The sequence below is a fragment of the Scomber scombrus genome, chromosome 14 (assembly GCF_963691925.1).
Source record: "Scomber scombrus chromosome 14, fScoSco1.1, whole genome shotgun sequence".
Taxonomy (NCBI): Eukaryota; Metazoa; Chordata; class Actinopteri; order Scombriformes; family Scombridae; genus Scomber; species Scomber scombrus.
This window is the reverse complement of record NC_084983.1, coordinates 3327401-3351414: the sequence shown is the minus strand read 5'-3', so window position 1 is coordinate 3351414 and position 24014 is coordinate 3327401. Positions and strand designations below refer to the sequence as shown.

General features: G+C 40.8%; 1 protein-coding gene across 1 annotated transcript in view; it reads right to left on the bottom strand.

Moving 5' to 3' along the window:
* Nucleotides 1-21540, bottom strand: part of esama (endothelial cell adhesion molecule a) — a 56119-nt gene extending 34579 nt beyond the window's left edge. The window contains exon 1 of the mRNA XM_062433007.1: nt 21122-21540. Coding sequence (XP_062288991.1) covers nt 21122-21188 — 67 coding nt within the window. The 5' untranslated portion in view covers nt 21189-21540. The remainder of the gene's footprint in view (nt 1-21121) is intronic.
* Nucleotides 21541-24014: the final 2474 nt, after the last annotated feature.

The following is a 24014-nucleotide window of genomic DNA, read 5'->3' as shown; positions in this document are numbered from 1 at the left end:
TATCTAACATACAACGTATGTACCTGGAGGGATTTATAAGCCATCATTCCTTTGTAACACATCTACACTGTACTGTAGCTATGAAGGGATCCCTTCATGGTCAGTGTGGAGAGGAGGAATGATTGCAGTGACTAGTAACTCTATAGCATGTTAGCGCTGGAGACCTGCAAAAATGCATATAGCTAAATGTAATCAGATCCAGTTTGTGCTTTATAATATGAGTCATGCCAGATTTATTGGTAGTGGACTGGGATTGTACATTAAACCATATTTACTATTAGTATTCAAGACAGGACCTCAATCAGTCAAATATTTAATACCCTGGCCTTTCAATCAACTGTGAATGAACATAACCAAAAGCTGCTTTCCAAAAATGTCTCAGTCAATTCCCAGCTCGCCACAGAAGAAGAAAAAATGGGTTAGAAGAGCAGCAAACAAACACAACCACTTGTCTAGCTATGAATAAGTTGCACTGGCATGGTCTTGGGAAAAAAAACAACTACCCATGAGCCCCGTGGTGAAGTGTGTGTGGCGTGGCGTGTGCAAATATGAGACGATGTCTGCAGCCTTTTAGCGAGTCCTGCCGAGCGCCGGGCGGGAAGCGAACGCGCCGGTTCCTCGTGTACGGACTGTGATTCAAATGGACGTGAGGCAGCCACGACTCCGGGGGGCTGCGAGGGGACCGGAGTACAGCAAAAAGCAGCAGGGGAGAGAGAAGTCCAAGGTGCTACAGCAGGCTGGAAATGAGCTCTTATGTAAGCAACTTCATCCTGTCCTCTATAATCCCCATCCCCCCTTCTGCACACACACATACACACACACATACACACACACACACACACATCTTTGAAGCATTAATAAGTCATAACTCAGATGTCTTGCTCTACTACACCCCATCTATCCTCATTACAGAGGTGCAGTCAGTTAGGCTGAGGTTGAGAAGACTTTTCCTCTTCCCTCACCAATAAACCTGATACAGTTTACAGTGTGTGTGTGTGTGTGTGTGTGTGTGTGTGTATGTGTGTGTATATCACGTAAAGTGTGTGTTTATTGTGTGACAAACTCAGGTGTGAGTCTGTGTGAGCTCCTGCGCATGTGGCATGTCAATGCTGATTACAGAGCGTATGGAGGACTCACTGGACTGTTTCTGCCCTCATGGGTGCCTGACCTACCCGCTCTGATCAGGTTTCATCGGGGCCGGACTGCTCACAGGACCGCGACTACTCACTTCAATTCAGATCTTTACTGGATGGTAATTCCTGCTGTCCCACTGCATTTACAGTTCAGTGGTTACCCAAAGATTTCTTTTTTAGGAGTGAAATTCTTCCAGAAATTCTAAAATCTAAGAGACAAAGTTCAGAGTGAGGTGAAAATATGTATAAAATGAACTCAAAGGGAAAATGAGGCAGTATCTACACTGGACTACTGATTCATAATGGATTTCTACAGGTGTAGTTCACGTCTATTTTCCTGTATATAATCAGATTAAAAAATAAATAAATACTGGTTACACAAATTGACACTGGGTTGCATCTCGTCATCGACCCAAGTATGGAATTCTCTATGTTCCTTATGTGTGTAACATCTTTCATTTTATAATTTCACTATATTCCTTTTAATTTATATGTCAACAGGTCTGTGGAGGATGCAGTAAACCTCCACTCTAGCACCTGGTATCTAAATGAACCTACACCAGGATCCTGTTTGTGGATTTCACCTCCGCCTTTAACACCATCCTCCCGGCTCTCCTGCAGGACAAGCTCTCCAAGCTGCACATGCCTGACTCTACTTGCAGGTGGATCACCCAATTTCCTGTCTGACAGGAAGCAGCATGTCGCTGATTTCCTGACCATCATCACCATTTCCCCTCACTGCTGCGTCCTTGCTCCACTTCTCTTCATCCTTGTTGCACCAACAGCTGCACCTCCACTCATCAGTCCATTAAGCTCCTGTAGCTGGCGGATGACATCACCCTCACTGGGCTTGGTGGGAATGAAAATGTCTACAGGTGGGAAGTTAGCCATCTGGTGACTTAGTGAGGACAAAACAACTTGAGGCTCAGTGCTCTAATAACAGTGGAGATTTCAGATGGTACGCAGCTCCACCTGCCCCCATCACCCTGTGGGAGCAAAACATCAGCTCCCCTCACCAAGAAGGCTCAGCCGAGGATGTACTTCCTGCAACAGCTGAAAAAGATCAACCTGCCAAATCAATGGTGGTCAATCATTGAGTCCGTCCTCTCCTCCTCCTACACCATCTGGTACACTGCTGCCAATGCCAAGGATAAGCAGTCTATAGCCTATCATTGAAGGTGATTGCCTGCAATTTGCTGTCCCTCCAGCATCTGCACACCTCCAGGACACTGAGGTGAGAAGGTAAGATCATGGCTGACCCCTCCAAAACTGGACATAAACATGTTGAAACGCCAACCTCCAGCAAGACAATGAGGTCTGTCTTGACCACAACCTCACTCTACAAGAACAGTTTCTTCCTATCTGCATCCATCCTCAGCAACAAAGCCCTGGACCCCCACTAACACGGACTCTACCCCCCACATGGACACGACATGGTATATTAACTCAGAGGTGTCCAAACTATTCCATAAAGAGTTCATGTGGCTGCAGGTTTTTATTCCAACCAAGCAGGAGCACACCAGGCTGGACTCATTTAATCAGCTGATCTAAGTCTTCAGACAGTTGATTGGTCGAACCATGCACGCTTTTGATTGGTTGGAACAAAAACCTGCAGGCACACAGAGCCTTTATGGAACAGTTTGGACATGTCTGTATTAATTTAACAGCCCATGAGCTCTTATTTGCACATCTGTGATCTCTGATATAACATGGCACTTTACATTAACGTAACTAGCATTATTATTAGTGTGATAATGAATAACATACTGGATTCACTGTATTTATTGTACATTTAATCTCTTCTATTTAATATTTAAACCAGTAGCAGCTGTTCTCACTTTGAATATATTTTACATATATTTATTTATTGTAAATTCTTTTCTTTTTTATACTATTTAGGATTACTTCATTTTGTGTATATTTTTGACTGTTACACACCACAACACCAAGGCGGATTCCTAGTGTGTGCAAACCTACTTGGCGATAAACCTGATTCTAATGTATTGTAATGCAGAGTCAGTGTAAAAACAGGAACCAAAATGTGTAAAAAAAAAAAAAAAAAGAGAAGATTTCATTAGTAAATCTCTTTTGTATGGGTTCAAAAGACTAAGAATAAGATTTATTATGATGCTGTTGATCTCACACAGAGAGGGAGAGCTGGATGTTGCCCTCACTCTGTACGTTTCAACAGAAACACACACACACAGACAGGCAGACACGCACGCGCACACACACACACACACACATATGCATACACATACACACATATTGGTCAAGTACTTTGGCTTTGTCCGCCTCTTAGATTAAAGCTACCGGGCTAATTTGCTGCTATGTCACAATTCCTACATAATCCGGCTCTAATCCTCACCGACTCGATTAAACAGGCAAATCTCCAGCTCAGTATCTGGCTCTATCTGGCGCACTCTTCATTTGTACTTGCTCCTCCACTTTCTCCCTTCCCTCTCCTTCTCTCCTCTCTCTCTCTTTTTCCATGCCCTCCCCTCCACCTCTTGACTCTTAAAAAAAATCTTTATCTTCTTTACCTTCTTCTGTTTCAGTCTCAGCTGTCTTTTCTGACTCTCCCTCATCTTCTCTCAACCTCCCCCGAGATGCTTCTGTCGCATCTTTCTCCTGGCTTAAATAAAACCTGAACTGCGTTTCTCCCCCAACAGCTCAGCCCTGAGGTCACCTTCAGAGATGTTTAAGATTTGCTTTTGGCAAACTAGGTCCAAAACTCTCAATGAACCAAAGCTCATATACGTCTCAGGTAGAGCGGTTATAACTTCAAAGCGGTCCGATATGTTGTCCTTCGTTGGAAGTTGTGGAAGAACTGAGCGGGAAGCAGATTTTCACATCCTTTGTGTTTTCAAAAATCTTCTTGGAAATTAAAAAAAAAAAAATCCTACTGCACAGGTTTTGAAGCTTAGGCTTTCAGTGAGTTTATAGTGAGTCACGTCTGTCAAAAATATTAAAAAATGTTAGCCATTCAGAGTTTCTTCATCACAGCTGGGGGTGGGAGTAATCATTTAATCACTCAAACTGTAACTCCTAGCCTGGTGCTTTCCGTTCTATAAAGTACAATGTGTATTTTTTGCAGCGGTCACATCTGCACCTGAAAAACAGCTGCAAAAAAGATGTCTGCAAATGAACAACTGCAGTCAGACATCAGCTGTATGTGAACACTAGACTGTCACATGGACCGGGAGTCAGCGGATGGGCCGGAGACGGATCAAGGACGACGCTCACATCCGACACCACTGAGTCAATGCTTAGGTCACATGATAACGACTAGACCATGAGGTGCAATTAAAAGCTGCAAAAAAAAAGCCTGGAGTTGGAGTTCATTATTCAACAATTACAGTAAGAGTTTCGTAGAAGCCTTTAACCTTGAGTTGGGTTTGGGCATAACCTCGTTTATCAATATGCAACTACGAGTTTATGCATGACCGATTATAGCTGCAGGCTACAGGTGAAACTGTTTCTGAAGTGTAGCACCGAGTATTAAAAACACAGATCACCCAACAAGGTGAGCCACCTGTACTCCCACATACTGGATCAATACCAACACCCACACTTGAACTGCTCACCGTTTTTCTCGCCTATTCTCTTATCCTCCAATCACAATCATGCTGTAATATTAATAAACCCACAGCTCTTTTACTTGGATCACTCACCAGGCTTCCTTCTTCTTCTCTCTGTGGGGTTTTATGATTTATTGAAAAGCATCGGATGGTGTCACGCACCACATGAGTGGGCACAACCTTGAGATGACATCACCCCACTGAGCACAAGTTAAACTAGTCTGGGACACGGCAGCCTCAGTGCGGTTAGTGTCACGCCACACTCATGTAGTCAGCTGTTAATGAGAAGATGGACCACAGGGAGCAGCTAACAGGGAGTTTTTTTTTACTCATTGCATAGATACATAACATGTGCTCTGGATTGTTTCTCCAATTATATGTTTTGACCCTGATAACACTCTTCCTGAGCAACCATACTTGTGAATCTCGGAAACTGATTTCAGTCAAATTTGTGCAATGTCTTTCTCTAATGCTTAACCTTTATCTTTCTCCAACATCCGATTAGAGACAGCAGTAAGAATACACTTTGTGGACTTGGTTCACAAGGTTCATCTTTTCATTATTACTTAACTAAAGGAATAAACTTCACCTGTTATTAAAAGCTAAAATTGTTTTTCATACATTCTTGAGAATATTTGCAGATTGGAATAAAGAGAAATAGTATAAAGCAGTCAAGCGCTTCTATAAAAATGTTAAAATGCAATAAAAATAAGCCAGATTTTCTTCTGTTTAAACTTTAAACTCAAACGCCATGTTAAAGTTCTCCACAGGCATCATTCTGGACATGCAGACATAAACTTGCTGCACTGTTTACATCATCTATTCATCAGATACTGACAGGAATGAGCCATCCATTAATGATAACAATCAAAGATTAAATTCAGTTTGCATCTGTGCATTACTGGTACACTGGGGTTTGAAGTCCACAAGTACGGACATGTCTCCAGTCTTATGTCACGCAGTAACTGATTGCATAACTCCTGTTCTAAACTTTGATGGAGCAACATAAACAGAAGTTAGATGGAAGGACAACAATCTGATCATCATCTACTGTATCCTCCATTAAAGCAGTGGACATGCCGTCCTCCCTTTGATTCTCAGCTTTGTATTCTAGAGGAGATGTACATGTACCACAGCTTGGGTCAGTACACTCTATAAAGGGAAGAGAGTCTATATATATTTGCATCCACTTCTATGTCGTGCACTGTAGTACTGAGATAACAATTATTTAAAAACACCACATCCTGTAAAAAAAAAAATTAAATCAGATGAATGGATGAATGTTTTTGTCTATAAAATCTCAGAACTTTGAAAAAAAATCTGCACTATCATTTCTACATTTTAAGTGACATCATCAAATGCAGGGGTGTTAAACTCAATTCAGTTCAAGGTCCACATACAACCCAGTTTGATCTCAAGTGGGCTGGACCAGTAAAACCATTGCATAATAACCTATAAATAATATATGATATGCATATATTATACCAAATATTAGACCAACAGCCTGATATGTCTTATGACAAATGAGCAATTTCAACATACTGTATGATGTCAATTTTCATACTTTGTAAAGTTATCCAGTTGGCCAGATTGGACCCTTGGATGGGCCGGTTCTTGAGTGTGGGCCGTATGTTTGACACCCCTGATCAAATGTCTAGATATTCTATTCACTATAATGTAAGATAAGGACATCAAGGAGCAGCTCATTTTAGAACCTGGAACTATGTTGTTTCATGTATTTTGATTGAAAAATGATAAATGATGATTATCCATTTATCATGATAGATGCTGATCGACTAATTGTTGCAGCTCTAGTCAGCACCATCAGTTCCAGCTCTGGGAAATGTGTAGAACAGGTTATAAAATCAGCTCCACAACTTTCCCTGAAGGACCAGAGCACTCACTGACTTCCCTGAAGCTTTTTCTAGCCGCCTCCTGTTGCCTTAAAGACTAAGCTTAAAGCTGACACTTAACTGCTGCTTTTATAATTGTGACTTACTTCATATTTAAAGCACTTTTTTCGTCCTTAACCAGTCCACACATTAGCGGTGACTGACATGCAGAGACAAAGGGAGAAAAAACAGTTGATATTGATGAGCTGTGCAGGGTTCTGTAATGTGGTGCGCAATGACCAAGAAACTGCTGCAGCCAGCGAATTACAGTATGAATAGCTGAAAAAAGTGAGTAAAAAAAAAGAAAGAAAGAAAGAAAGAAGAAAAGAAAAAAAAGTGGTTGGCACTTGACAGCTCGGGTCTATTTTTAACATGGGGAGGAGGTAAAAGACAGATGAGCGACAAGTTTCTGTGGCTAAGGGGAGTTCTGATCGTTTCTCCTGCGCCTCGCCGTGTGATGTCTTGCTCGCTGACAGGTAGTGTCAGGAGGGGAGATGAGACACAAACTAGCATCCCTCTGTGGTTTCCCGCGTGCGTGCCGACGCCGTTATTAAACGGGATCTTTAAAGTTATTTTCCTGATGATTGTGATCGCTGAGGAGGCGCGGGGTGGCGAGGAGGGACGGGGGGGGAGGAGGAAACTCGAGAGAGCGATTACGGATCAGACGAGGCTTGCCTTTCGTTGCTCCCATGGGATGTGTGGTAAAATGAGTGAGTGAGTGTCTGTATGTGTGTGTGTGTGTGTGTGCATGAGGATAGAGGGGGTGGGGATACATGGATCTGCCATCATGATTAAAGTGTTCCCATCGTGGAGTGTCGTGGAAGCAGTATGGGGGTGTACGGCAAGCGTAAGGGAGAGTGAAGGAACCGTGGTGCAGGGCCTCCACGAGGGACAAAAAACATGTTGTATATAAATGAGGATTTTCATTTCATATGACAGTGTGATGAAGACATTTAATAAGGCTTTTGTGTGCATGCATGTACAGTATCAGTATATATATATATGTATATATGGATGCGAGTGTGGCCTTGCCCCCCAGCCCTGACACAAACAGATACAGATGCCTCATCTTTTTTCCCCCCTCTTTTGAGTCTGAGCATCACAGCAAACAGGAATGAAAGTTTCTTGGGAATACAGAGATAGAGGAGCAAACGGTCAATTGCTTACCTAATGTAGATTGCCAATTGCCTTCAGGATGTCAAGCATACATCCACATAAACAATCTGCAATGTGAAAATAACAGCACAAAAAAAAAAAAAAAAAAAAAGGGAGCACTTACTTTGCCTAATTACTGTTAATGTCTGGGGTTAATGGGCTCTCACGGATGGCTGGCCTTAGGAAATCGGTGAACGTAATGATCAGTCACTAATGAATGCTCCAAACATCGATGATGATACTCAACTAAAAGGTTTTCTTTCCGTTGCCACTTTCTGTCGCGATTTTAAAAAAACCACACGCACACAAAAAAAGGTCAAAGAGCGTCTCAGCCGCACTCTGCCTGAGACATGAGAGAAATCTGTCGCTTTGTGCTTCAAGTGACGAACATTATTCCGAACTCCCACTTCTGAAACAGAGTCAGCAATAAGCTAAACTGCCTCAAAACCGCGGACTTAATCCTGATAGATCCTGTTTAAGCATTCAGTTGAGAGACTTCTACCTCTTCAAACACATATGCAAGGGGAGATTATAGGGGCTTTCTGTGCCTCTGCTGTACTGTACTGTGCCTCAGAGCACGTGGACGGCGGTGCTGCTGCACAGACACATCAGAAGAGAGATGAATGAAGGAGGAGTAATGTGATTTTTTTGTGTGTGTGTGTCGTTGCTGGCAGGAGGGGACACGGCAAAGGAGACGGAGACATTAAGGAGGCCGGCAATCAACTCGGCACATAGCATTCTGTCAAAGTTAGTATTTCCTGTAGCAGCAGCATGTCGTGCACTTTCCTGTCTCGTAGTTACACATAAGTTTATATGGCATTGTTCATGGCTGGAGGATCAGAAAGTAGAGCTGACGTCAGACGCTCTCTGCAAGGAAACTGTGATGGAGCCCTGCGGTGGGCCACAGATCCTTGGAGAGTTTCACAATTAACAATAGATGTATGTGAGGGACAACTGGACATGAGCAGTGGACACTGATGCCTGGAGAGGGGATTTTAGTGTCACCGCAAGGACATTCTGTATTTGTGCACACTTATAAAAAAAAAGGCTGCTGAAATTACTGTACGTGTTTGTGTGAGTATTTGTTAAAAGCACTTAATCTGATGATGGAAAACATCTTTTCTCTGAGGGCTGTTGTCACTTGGACTGATAATGAAAAAAGAGAAATCCAATTATGACTGTTGGCGGAGATACCCCCCCCCTCCACCCTTCTTCTCTGTATATTGAAAAAAAAGGAACATATTAGCAGCATATTACAACACATCCACTCTTATGACTGTCTGTGCGAGAGGGTGCATTAGCCAAAAAAGACAGCACCGGGGAGGGCGGCAATGTGGGAGAGATATTTTCAATAAATAGCAATTATACTGTATATGGTGGAGCGTGGTGAAGCTGAGGGGACTGCACCTCTGAGCCATTATCAGAGATAATGACATCAACTGAGCTCTCTCCGGAGTGTAGTTGTGTGTGACAGAAAAATAGATAAGAGCTTATAATTACATACACCACCCAGGGAGGAAAGGACCTATGAAGAGGGAGAAGGATGGAGGGAAAGATGGAGGGAGAAATGATTTGAAAGAATGAAGAGTAAACACATAAAAGCCTGGGGCTGAGGAAGGAAGATGAAGAACTGAGCGCGCACACACACACGCACGCACACACACACACACACACTCATATACACGTGTGTGAAATGAAATGTACACCAACACACAAATGCATCCTCAAAAACACATGAAACACAAAGTGAAGGGGAGGATGAGGGACTGAAGACACAAGTTGCCATATCAATACACACACACACACACACACACACACACACACACACACACACACACACACACACACACACACACACACACACACACACACACCGGTGTAAAGCCCCTCTTTTACTCTAACCCTCTCAGCTGACCCGAGACACTGATGCTGATGAGATGCTGGAGCTGCAGCCCTCTGGAGGGATGGGATGAAGGAAAAGAGGAGGAGGAGGAGGAAGAGGAGGAGGATGGTTAGATGACAAGATGAAGAGAAAAAGAAGAGGGCAAGGAGAAAGAGGAGGGGGAGGTAGGGATGTAATAATGTTGATAAAAGACAGATGGAGATGTTTGTGTGGAAAAGAAGAAGAGTATATTCTGAACGGATCATTTAGCCTGTCAATAAACATTGATATGAAATGTTATTAATGGGGTGTTATTAATAGGCTTGGGGTGCAGGAGCAAACATTTAATGCAGTGAGTGCTGAGATGACAGGAGGTCTTGCCCTCTGGAACATCACAGACACAAGCTTTTGAAATAATGTGATCGATAGAGCGGCTACTTTTCCTTCCTGGTAGGCATAGAACTTTAAAGATTGAGACTGCAGGAAACCCTGGCTTAGCCTAGTCCTTCATGAAAGGCTCCCAATGCATCCATATCTCATATCACGTAGGTGAGCCAACGCTCTGGAGATGCTGAGATCAGCTGCAGTTTGTGGCGTGTCAGTCTGACTCTGTGCTTCTCTTGCAGAAGTACTTCACCTTGGACTAACTACTTCAAAATGGTGCTTTTAAAATCGTCTGGATCAATGCCGCAAATCACTTATCATTCCGGTTTGAATGATAAATGAAACAGATGGTGAATGACACCTCTGTTTGCGTAGGGGCACAATGACAGAGCTAATGGAAGCAGCTCTATTTCCTTCACTTAACAACGCATGGCACACAGACTGAGCACTCAGGGTGAGGGGAGTCATTCTATAATCATAAAGTGTGCTGGAAAATATTGTCAGTAGAGCTTTACTCATGACCAATTAAGCCACCTGTCTTCTCTTTCAAGGCTAGTGTGCTCTAGAAATTCGGTGACGTAAAAGAACAAACCAGAATATAGTTCCACTACAAGTCTGTCTCCCGAGGGGAAACAGTCGTCCTTGTGCAGGAGGGGTAGATTTGTTACAAATGGGGATTAAGAGATTTAAGCACAAATCTGTGAGTGTCTTTAAATAAATGACAATCCAGTGTTTTATGCTCCATGTTTCACAATAGCTTTTGGCTGGTGCCTCAACATTGAAATACAGTATATATCTATTGTAACATGCTTTCTCTAATCTGCAGTGTACCTGTATTAGAGGGTGCTTGGATTGCATCACTGAACTGGAAGACTGCATTTGTACATTACACACACCTGTCATCAATTTGTCAGTTTTTACACTTTTCGTACATATCAACGGTGCTGACATACATTTTTTTTTTTAACCTTTGGACAGAACAGTAATAGCTGTCATCCCCTGCTTCCAGTCTTGAGGCTAAGTCAAGCTATCCCAGCTGTGGCTTCATAATTAGCATCGAGCTAATGAGCGATATCGATCTTCTCATCTAACTCTCGGCAAGAATGCAAATGAGGGTATTTCCAAAAAAATGTGGAACTAAAAAAATGTGTCTGACTTCACCTAAAACGTTTCCTTAGACCTGATAGATTCTTTCTAAAAGTGTATTTTACAAAAAAAAGTGTAGTTTGAGTGTGATCTTTACGCTTGAAACCCCCCCAAAAAATAGATGTGAATTTGACTACTCCTTGATCTGGATGCCTTTGGCCTTTTCTGAGTGGGAGGGCAAATCTCAGTAATCCCTGACACCAAATTGGACTGTACTGCTTAATCATTATACTGACATCCCCCCTTAACCCTGTGAGCCCTGGGCTATTTTCAGGGTAATTTCACCGTCTTTACTTTAAAGCTCTTATCTCGGTCATTATACACACATGCTTCAGAACAGACCGGGCTATCCAGATGTTCCGTCATTTGATATGATGGCACATACAGATTTTTTTATAAGCTTTTTTTTTTTTTAAATATTAAAGTAAAATAAAGATTGAGTGTTATGAAATTGTTGTGTTTTTTGCATGTATCTCACCATACAATGCTGGCAGTAGAGAAATGGTTTCATAATTGTATTGGGGAGATTTTGGCACTATCACAACCATGATGATATGATACTCTATGACTTAGCAATTTGAAAAAATATGTGGCTAGTAATGTGACCTGTACAGGTCTTCTGGCCACATGGTATGTAATATCATCCCTATATTGGAGAAAATGCAGAAATTTGCTGTTATTTTCAAAACCGGATTATTTGAGAATTGTCACACACAGAGAAACAACTTTGGGACCTATTAAGTGAGAAGCAGGAATGTGAAAACAGGTAAAGAAATTAGTAAAGACATTGCTTTGTAGACGTTTGATCTGTCTCCATAACACAATTACTTTGGTATGTACGATATGTGAGTAGCATCATTTAAAAGCCCTGCTTTCCTTTCCGTCTTATATGTGTTCCATATCGATGTAATGAGTTCATAAGTAATTCAAATAAGAGTGATGGATGCAAATTAAGTTTCATGTAAATTCAAACTAATTTCCCTCGCCAACACCTCGTTGCATTAAAGAGCAACTAACATCATTTAAAAAGCTCAAGTTGTGCCATTTTATTTGATATGTGCTCCACATCGGTGCGATGACTACATTTTGGATGCAAATTGCATTAGTTGAGCTCTATGGGTTAATGCACCTTCCCTCCCACTTTCAACACAGTTCACGATTTAAGAAAGTACAACAACAAGCATAGATGTGTGCCTGAGGAACATGCCATTAAACTGACAGAAAGCACCATCATGTGTGAATGCATAAGACCTACAGCCTCACCAGAAGCTCTCTCTCTTGTTCAGTCAGCAGTCACACATTAAACATGGCATCAAGCTGGTCGCATGAATCGCAAGAAGTTCACAAACATATCCTGGGAGTTGATGCGTGGAATTCTGGGAATATCTAGGAAATCACTAACTAGATGAGAGAGGATTAAGAAAAGCTGTCCATCATGTAGACGTATGATATTTAGCACTGTCAGAGTATTCATGAAAGGACTTTTTTTTCTCCTCTAGCAGTGTCTGAAGTAGCTGAGAGCCAGCCACAGACTTTACTTGTGCCTCCTACTGTCTTCCCAACAGCACTTCTTCCCTCGTTCTGCCTCAGTGAGAACACCAATACGGCTCTGATGCCCTACAGGCCTCGGCTTAATAGTGTGACTATAATGACTTTTTCCACATAGCTGCCTGCTGCCAGTGTCACCTCATACACAATTACTCCATCTGGGTTTCATTGGGCCGCTGTAATTATACTTTTCCTAATGTCATTTTTATTTCTTCCGTGCACACAGGTGTCTAAGTGTCTATGTAAAAAAAAAGAACGACTTATCTCTTTGGATGCCCACGTACAGATTTATGTGTGCATGCAAGTAACCTGATACACTATAATTACTACAAGTTGTGATCATTGTGACGCATCACAAGCAATATAAAACGACTATTTTATTAATATGATAAGCTATGATGGATACTTTAAATTAAGCCCTTACAGTAGAATATGGATACATTCCATTCCACAAATAAGTACCTCAACTTCTGCTGGTAGAGGCAGATTTATAAAATAAACTTGAAAACTTGAAACTCACCTTCTTAACTTCAAAATACCAGCTCTACTAATATTGAAAGACATGATTACATTTCTTTTTATAAAATGTAATTATATATGGCTTGCATCATATCAGAGACCAGCCCATGTAATTAGTGAATGAGGCAATTGTTTAAATTGTCATAGTAACTACACTGATGAAGACATGAGATGTTGAGGATGAGGATCTATCTAAGTCAGTCTTATGACAGGTGACTGATTGAACACGTTCTATATTTGTTTTGCAGTAATTCATCACAGCAGCAGGTTGCTTAGTTGGGAAAGAATTAGCGGTGTGAAGATTAAGCGATAAGATACTGACACACAACCACTGATCCAAACCAAACTCTGCATAAAATTAGGGGAAAAAAATCAATATGGCTTTTCAAATAGCGTCTCTCTGCAGTGCTGAGCCTGTAGCGTGTGTGTGTGTGTGTGTGTGTGTGTGTGTGTGTGTGTGTGTGTGTGTGTGTAAAATCTTTGTATTAAATTTGTAGTCTTTAAAACATGTGAACATACATTTAAAGGGATATACACGTACAATGCTACTGAAAATACCAGATATATAACAAATATCCACTGCATGCCAAATATCACAAATCACTTTTCTGCACCTCTATTCAACCATATAAGAGCAGGAAGGGAACATAATGTAAGCTTTCAAAGTTGCTTTCAGTGATGGACAATGGCAATAAAGTTATTACTGTAACTGCACTGGATGAAGATATAAATAGGTGTCAGGCACAAAAGGTCAAATGAAGTGGTCTATTCTCTACAGTTTAAAATATATGGTTAGATAGGTAGCTAGAACAGGAAAGACACAAAGGAGGAGGAAATGGAACAGAAACAATATACAACGGCTCACAAATGGATATTTGATCGGCATGGTGTGAGTACGCTGTCCCAAACACTTCAAGAAGAAAACCGGGATTATGTCAATGTCCTTGAAGTCATAAGTGCATCAGGGCTCTATTCCCTATCCCCCCCCCCCACCTAAGTACCTCAAGTAAGAATAATTTAACACAGACTATCTTATCTAAGCCCATGCCCTCAATTCCCTTCTGTCTACAGCTTTATTAACTTCTTTTTTTTTTTTGATGGACAGGTCAAAAGGATATGTGGTAGCAGTTGTTGACTTCTGGTTGTAACATCTGTCAGAGGAAATGGAAGCCAAGCTGAGTTTGCCCACAGCAGTGGCATCGTCTGGGCTAACCAGAGGGAAAGACAACCTGGTAGCTTTTAGTGATATCAGAGCTCTTGTAATACTGGTTTTGGTGACTGTGGTCTGTTGTGGCTTGAAAACAATATCCTTCGTTATTTCAAAGGTTGACATTTTGGAATTAGATGGCAGTATTCTACCTCTTCTTGTTTTCCTGAGGCTGCAGAAATAAGTTATATATATATAGAGAGAGAGTTTTGTAATATAAAAATGTTTTATTTTATAACATGGACCCTGAAGCTAATTTTTAAGTTACCTGTTTTAAGGAGCACAGTTTCGGCTCGAGTGGCATAATGAAGAGGAGCAAATATAAGCTGCTTTGCTCAAACATCTCTACTAAAGTAATGTAAATGAAAAAAAAAACCTCCACATTCATTGAGTCATTTCAGTGTAGTGTGTATGTAGGTAAACTTATGAAGAGGACATCAAACATTCCTGAGAAAAGCTTGAGAATTAAGATTTTGCTTTAGTTTTTTTTAATATCCTTAAAAAGTAGTAACTATGATGGCGTATTAGGGCCATATATGCATATATTGCAAACTTTTTTTTATAAAGAGCTTTAACCTTAAACTGTTGTGACTTGTGACAGATCACAAATGATGGGTCAAAACTGAAGCAGCAGATGTTGAGATATCTTGACTTTTAACTTAGTATGGGTCAGGCTCCAAAAACACAATCATAGCATCTTCATCAATAGTCCCTCCTTGCCTTGTAAATACCCACATCTTTCAAACTATACTTAAAAAAGAAAGATATGGGCCAAATTCCGTAATCTCAGATACAGTAAATATAGCTGACCCCGATGACATCATCAGAGTTATCATTCGGATGACCCTTTATGTGTAAAATTGATGGAGTTCAGTGTAGTAACACCTGTGCTGAGCACTATATCAGTGATTTATTAGTTATCAGTAGAGGTTACTGCTATTCTCAGCCAGTCCAGAGGCAGACAGAGAAAAAGGTTTGTGACATCAGCAGTCTGGTGTGAGGTTGAGAGAAGAAGGAGAATACCCAGCAAAGCAAAAGCAGTCAGACTGGCCTCATGAGCCACCTGATAAGCCCCCTGTTGCTTCCTTGGCTGTAAATAGTCATTAGCCAGTGTATACTGTCAAAGCCTGGCTACAGTCGTGTCACAGGCAACCATAAATTAGGAGCTGGGTATGAGGCTGACACTGCAGTCTTGTATTGTGTATGCAATTCAGCAGCACATGCCATTATCCTGACCTGGAGCCAAACCCTACAGAAATGATGAGAATATTTCCATAAATATACTATATGTCTTCTGTTTATTTACATTCTTCAGAATAAAAACAGAAAGCCCCGTCGAGGGAAACTATTATTGTCAGTAAAATGCCAGAGGCAGACATCAGCTGGGAATAACTGTGTTTATGTAGCCCATATGCAAAACAATACACAAAAGCATGTTTTACTGTCCACAAGAGATTTCTGTCTGAATATACTGGCATCAATCATACAAAAGGAAAAAAAAATTATCAACACCATTATACAGCCACTCTGCTCATGTATGCAGGCTGAAGTTGACCTCTTCCTTTTCAAGAGAGAGAGGATGACAGCGAGGGGACAGAAAGAGACACAGAAGGAAGAGGAAGACGAAGTACGGAAGCATGTGTGCCTTTAAGAGAGTCCCCAGGCCAGAGCCCAGCGTTGGGAAAGTCGCCCAGTGCCTTTCTCATGACCCCTGTGAGGAGGCCTTCTTCCTTCTGGATCCATGGATGGAGATGAGACGTCACAGAAAAGCTAAGGAAAGCCAATCAACGCATCCACACTCACTGTGTGTACTGTCTCTGTCTGTGTGTTTACCTGCAATCAGCTGTTCTCACTTTCACTGTGAGAGGAATTCCCATTTTTAATCATTTACAAGCAAGCAACAAGCACAGCACATGACATGTATACACGACTACTCTAACTGCTTTCCCACAATTCATCCAGCGTAGAGTCTAAAAATATGAATGTTTGTATACTAAAAAAAAAAAGTAGTGAGTGAGTGAATGTGGGGCAGGAGTTGTAACTTGTCAAACCTCTGATGGTTAAGATGAACATGGTCTTTAGAGGTCAAATCAGCCTTTTAAAAAATGCAGCTAATACTGCAGTGCTCCACAATGTTTAATCACAGCATTAATCCTTTGAATGTGACTTTAATTAAGGTAATATAATTAGATTAAGGTGTTTACATGACCCCGGGCTTAATTGCAGTATTTTTAGACCCATAGTAAGATTGAAGTGTCGGTGTGTTGTACACGTGTGTATAGAGCTGATGAAAAGACTTGGACCCCTGAGGATTAATGGCTATAATTGGTATATGATTAGAGGCCAATAATATATTGGCAAAATGTGGAGGTTTGACAGGAGAGAGAGAAAAAAAATGAAAATTTAGAAGCACTGGTTAGATTTTTCAATAAGGAAAAATGTCTCTCCCCCATCACTTTGAGGTTGAACCTGCGTTAATCTCCCCTCAGGTTCTTGTCCTCCAGGGCCTTGTACAGAGCGCCGGTGGGTGTAAATACATATAGGATTACAAGAGGCGCTGGCACGCTTGCATAGACTGACAATTGAACAGCAAAAAACTGCCTCGCCGGGAAGGAAAAAAAGTGCACTGTTGTATTTCTGTGTCATTACGTATGTAGCGATAAATCCCTCAATCTCCTTCCTCAAATCAAAATTGCACCAGTTGCTGGGGACACATACATGAGGACTGCGGGCTTCAAACTGCTGTAATCCTGGCTCAAAGTGGAAAGGGGCTTTGCCGCACATCCATTTGGTATTATTCTAAGAAATAGGCAATTAGAGATAAGGCCAGAGTTGTAAGTTGGACAAACTGTATTCCATGTCCTTTCCTTAGCAAGACTTAGGGGACATAAAATATATTTTAGGATGACGTGTTGTCAGGGTAACAATAGGGGAGTGGGACAGGAAACAAACCAATGTTGTCATACGTAGAGTATGCCAGTGTGCCAAGCTTTAATACATGTTATGTTACAATGGGGGTAGGATCAGTGCTCTATAAGTGGCCCTGTGTTGTTATAATACATGGAGCTAAAAATAATGCCTGCGACCCACTCACTCACTACTCTAAATCACTGAGAGTAGCCACAGAAAATCAGCAGTGGCAGCGCAGCTTTGCTCCCCTATCCCCCCATGCACAACCCCCCGATCCCAACAGAGCCTTTGAAGCTTGTATGGATTGACCTTGTTAAATAAGTAAAGTCCATTGTGAGACCCACCTGGAAAATAAATGAAGATCTTTTGCCAGATGGCGTGTCCAGAATAGAAGAGTAATTGTACAACGTTTTTTTTTTTTCTGGGAGATAAGGCAGAGCTTATACATCGCCGTGTCACCAACAACTGGCCTTTGATAAGGAACGCCTTCGCTTAAAGATTACCGCATGCGCTCATGTAAATGTATTCACTTCTCACACACACAAACACACACACACACACAGACACACACACTACTAATGCCATGACTATAAAAGCTTTTTATTGCACACTTGTGTTGGTTTAGTGGGAACATTTAAAAATAGTACAAATTGGTTGTGTCCAGATTTCCACTCTGGAGGGACCGAGCATCAATTCAGTCACGCATACCATTCCATTATTGTCCAGACAAACACACACACACCACACTGAGACTGGACCGCGTAGAAGTTCAATTTTTATCAATTTGAGTCAGCAGAACTTACAGTAATGTATCATACTGCTTCAAGTAGTCCAGTGACTCAATATTTGTGTATTTCTACCAGACTGTCCAGATATTCAACCAGACAGTTCTAACAATAAATCCCTAAATATAGAGGACAAGGGCATCTTACTCACATTGACTGGCAAGAGTGGAATAATACCAAAGAGAGCATTAAATAGTCCCTGAATGTGATTCCTGAGAATTGAGAGGGGGGGTGTGGGGGGTTGTTACTTTAAACAAATAGCAAGGGGGCAAATTAACTTAAGTAATTAGAATACAGTTCATAATTAGGCACACCGCCTATTGAACCTAGGCTTATGTAATCAAATTAGCCGATTGGAACACGACTTTATACTGAGACTGAGTCTTAATGAGTTCACGTGATTGAGAAGCACCGTGAACGATAACACAGGAACATTTAACAAGAAGAAAATTGCAACTGCTGAGTGAAAGAGCAAAGAAGAAGAAGTTAAGTGCCAAATTCAATTAAGTAAAAAATAAGAATGATGTTCAGCCTCAGTGATCAGAAACATCTGTAAACTTACATTTGTACAACCAGATGTGACCTCACAGCATTTTGTGTATTTTAAGTTTTTGACCTGAACATAATGTTTCAAGTCTTGATTTTTTATAAAGGAAGTGTATGTCCAAGTGTAAATTACAGTATTATCCCAGGTTTATCTGAGTAAAATACACTATACATTATAAAGGCTGCAACTAATGATTATTTTTTTTATAGTTGATTCATCTGATGATTAATTGTCTGATCTGTAAAACATCAATAAACAGTTACCTGTCACTATTTCTAGAGCATAAGGTGGCATCATTACATTGTCTTGTCTGTTTTTTCCAACCAACACAACAAAACTTCCAAATATTCAATATGCTATAAAATAAGACAAAGAAAGGCTTCAAATTCTCCCATTTGAAAACCTAGAATGATGTAATCTTTGGCATTTCCCTCTTAAAACTAACCTAAATGATCAATCAATATAGTTCCCTACTAAATGTATCATCATAATCGATAATTAGATTGCAGGTCTACTACAGATAAGAAGGGATGACCTTCCAGATGTCTAAACTCTCTGTCAACTACAGAGTACGCAGACAAAGAAGTCTAACACTCAAAATCCAGCTGAGCTTTAAATCCTTATTGCTCAGATCTTTTGACTCAAACACCAAATGAGGTCTTTATCTTGTTTGTCTGCGGACGTTTTTGCTCCCTTCCTGCTCGAACACACTCGGCTACATCAGGGACTCAAGGAGCGCTCGGCTTTTCCTGTTTGCTGCGAGCTCCTATTCATGAACATTTCCTCTCTGTGTCTTGACCGCTCGGTGTGTTTTCAGGACACACCTGCGGGGCGATTGATGGTGAGTCAAACGCCGAGGTCAGGGTCGACTACCGTGGTTGTATTGTCCACGTTGTGCACTGTGACACTGAATCACAGCCTGCTGTTAAAACTCCAGATTAGTCCCTGGGAGACATTGGAAATGACGCCTTGAAATTCCTCAAAGGTGTCTTAACCCATAATGTCATCATAGGGGTCTGGGGGTGGTGAAACGGTAGCATTTTTCAGGTTATACCTCTCCCTGAGGGGCGTAACAAGCAGGCCTGAGATTGCCTGTGTCAGCGCATGTGATTGTTTTGGCAACAGCGTTGAAAAGCACACACAGGCTTTGGGCAGCCAAGAGCATATTCAGGCAAAATGTGAGGCTCTGCTTGCTTTCATGTCTCACAGGCGGAATGAAAGTCACCAGCTTTGTCTCTTGGAACTAATACGCACTCACCTGAAGCAGATGGAGCTCCCATAACTTAAATGGATATCTCTTGTTATTCCAATACGAGAGTAGGGCGGTTTGGGCGGAAACAGAATGTTAAGAGGCATTAAAATCTGCCATCTACAAAAAAATGTAGCTTCTGTTGATGCTGAGAGTTGAGATAAGATAATAAAATAATGATTTTAGAGTTCATAACCAAGTATGAACACAAAGCAGACCCTCGGTGCTATTTAAGGAGGATGAATTTCAGCTGAATCAGAAGCTGGTTTCTTGATATGAAGGACTCAAGAAAACAGTGGAAACCTATCCTCAGAAATATCATCAATCACACATATTTCTTAAGTAGAAAATGATGCTCCCCTCTTCATAACGCTGTTCAAATTTTTACCTGAATTAATTATTTAGAACTTCTCATTCCTTAAAACATTTGCAAAATACTCGCGCAGCTGTACCATGCCCCAATTTCTAAATCGAAAAGATGGCAGTGAGGGGGGGGGGGGGGGTAAAAGTAGGCTGCATGTACTGTACAGCTATCAGTGAAAGTAGGAGTTTAATACATTGCTAGAGAGAGTGACGGCTGAGCCAATGTTGCAGCAGCTATAAAGGGATTATTCTTCCCTGGAAGACATAATCATGTGTAACACACTTGTTTCAAATCCTGTGAAAAACAAACAGGTGTTTCAAGCTTTTTAAATCCATCCCCTCATCCTGTGGCACACATACAAGGAGAGAGAGATAGAGAGAACCCCCCCCCCCCCCCCCCCCCCCCCCCAGGAGCAGATATGGTTCCTCGCACCATCTCTGTCATTTCCTTGTTAATTTATGAGGTTATGATGACTGAGGTCAGTACCAATCATCCAAGAAATACACATAACATATTAAAGAATGGAATGTGTGGAGATATTTTGAAAAGTGTGCTTAACATGGGCAAAATATGTACTTTAACATGACATGAGAGACTATTGCAGTGATTTACTGAAAATGAGTGTCTGAATGTCACCTTGGGACACATTAATCCAATTTTAAATCCATTTTTTGCTCATTTTAAAACACATCTGAAATATAAAGTAAGGCTATTAAGTGTTTTTTTTTTTATTTGCTCAATGAAAACATAACTGACACTAAAACTACTGAAACATACTATTCAAAACATCAATTGTTTAAAAAGAAGCTCTTTACTGACCTGAGAGCCCCAAAAGAAAGGTGAAGGAGAGCAAAGCAAGTTTCCTCGAAGTAGTATAGACCTCCATGCTTCACATGCAGACACAGTTTCCACTTCTCAGCGTGTCAGTGTCCTTCACCCAGCTTTATATATATATCAACTGTTTGGCCTCAGGCAAAAAAAAAAAAGAAAAAAAGCTCAAGTCTGTCAAGTGCTTTTTCTTCCAGTCTCCCAGCAGAGACGCTCTCCGGTCCAGGTAAGGTAAGGGACACTTCAGGTGAGGAAAACGCTGGATGCCGTCTGATCAACTCCTCGGTTGTTTTTTTCCCCCTGACTTCGCAGTGAGATGTTGTTAAAGTGTAAACTGGATCACCACCTCCTACACCCAAGCTCTACCGCGACTCTTGTCCTCCTCCTCTTAACGCACGGCTGCATCTGCGAGTCCTTCCTTATCCAATGCGCTGCGAGTCCAACTCTGCAAGTTGTCATCCTGTGTCCTTTCCAGAGAGAGAGAGAGAGAGAGAGAGAGAGAGAGAGAGAGAGAGAGAGAGAGAGAGACATACAGTATACCATATAATTAATAGGCTTATGTATAATCTTAATGTTTCAGTCCTTTATTGTTTCATTGATTCATGATGCTTTGGTAATAATATTGCTATGCTATGGCCTATGAAGCACATTTTAATTTGAATATGAATTTGACACAGATAGAGAGAGAGATGTTTGTTGATTTTTATTTGCATATTGCGTATCGATTTCTAATGATCAGTCAATGTAAGTAGCTTAATCACCTATATTGCTTTGGAAATAAAGCTTATCTGTATCTGAAATTAAAATTTGAGATGTGCCACCTCTGCGAGCTGATGTTTCAAGTTTACCTCGGTATCAATTCCGGATATGAGCTTCAAAATAAAACATCTTATTTGCAAACATGTTCATTGAATGATTTTCGCGACCGCGACTCCCTCTTTTATTTTGAAATCAAAGCCGATTAACATCCTGTTTTTCTTTACTTATGTTTCACAGCTTGACGTGGGAACACCTGTCCGCTTTTGTGCAGGTGCAAAAGCTACTTTTCATTTCAATGATAGTGTACTTTTATTAACATTTTTAAAAAAGACAAACAAAAAAAACGGTGACACATTCTCATGTCACAACAACATAATAAAATGATTGTAGATTCTATATGAAGCAGATCATTTCTCTAAAATAGTGGTCGTACACAACACAAAGTAAAATAATGAATGATTAAATAATGTCCTCAGTTGAAATGGAATGAACTTGCCTAAAGGACACACGAGAAAAAAGGGATGAGGGATAAGGCTACTTCTACATGCACAATTTGCCACATAAAGACACCCTGACTCAAGCTTTTTTTTTTTTTTTTAAATAAAATAAGCCTATTTCCAAACCCACAGACATAAAGCTCCATTCTTTACCCTATCCTCCCCCTGAAACACATCGACTCCTGTTCTATCATGTGTGAAGAGGTGAGGGTCTGAAAGCAGGAAAAGACTGGACTCAGCTTGACGTGAATTCCCAAGTGGAGCTCACCCCCCTGATGTAAAAATATGGACTGACCTGTGTTCTCTGAGGTGGTCAGACCCCTTTATTTCATTTTCTAAGGTTGCCTAGTTGCCTCAGCAACAAGGGTGAGGCTAATGCAGGACGACTGCTCAATTATGAGAGGTGAACAAGGGTTATCCCCTGTGATTAAATCAAAGGAAGCAGGGTCCGATCCTTATGCGGAGGAGATTTTGTTGTGTTGTTATAAATTGCATCTGTGCCTCCAGCTGAAATCTACAGCATTCAGGGAAAAACTGTCAAAACAGGCCTATTTTTATTTTGGTGCAAATATCATTTGAGCAGAAAGGTTAATACTGGACTCTGGACTAATCCAAACAGACAAAACAAAGTCCAGTCAAAAGATGAGCAAACATGACACCTGCAGGCCAAACATACTGTCTCCTTCCAATTGATTAGCTCAGATTTTGCTGAAAGATACATTATTTTCTTTCTAGTCTCATTTTTTAATTAACTGAAAATGTGTCATAGTGATAATCCTTGCCATTACTTAAAGTCCATACACTGCTTATCAAACCAATATAATACAAATACCTGTACATTACGTAAGTATTGAGTACATTACTCATGCTAAGAACACAACATGTATCTACAACTATAATACTGCAGATCGGTCTTATATATACCATCTGTGGCCAAGTGCCCAGGGACCCTTGAGCAGAAAGGGTCCATCAATGATGGGAGAAAAAAATGTGTTTTAAATTTGTCGGGCTCCACAAAAATTCAACATAAGGCTTGACTCCTCCTCTTTACGTTATAGCTCACTGTCAGAAACACTGTCCAAAACAAAATATGTGTAAAAAAAAAAAAAAAAAAGGTTTCCACCTGACAGCAGCGTTATCCAATTGGAATAAAATAAAAGTTGTTTTGGGGGACATGAGCATCAGTACCCAGGGGCCCCTTGGGGTACTAATTCAGCGTTGAGTATATGCACTCACATAAGCTCACTACAATGGTTCATTATATGTTCATACATACACTAACATACAAACATGGCATATATTGAGTGTTAATGTTCATTATTAACCTTGTGAATAGTCATTTTTAAACATTTAAGACGTTTTCTGAAAGTCTAGAAAAAGGTTGAATACTTTTCTTCTAACCTGTGTTGATAATATCTACCAACTATATCAAACTTATTACAGTAATCATTTGGAGCTAATTTATTATATCCATGGAAAAGTACAGCATTCATATCTATAAAGAAGATATTACCTGGGTCTAAATTACAGTGCAAGAAACCAGGAATATACACTTGATAGTGTTATTGCTGTTCATGAGAATCAAGACTGCCACCTACATAACCGAAACAGGTCTTTCCACATGCTCT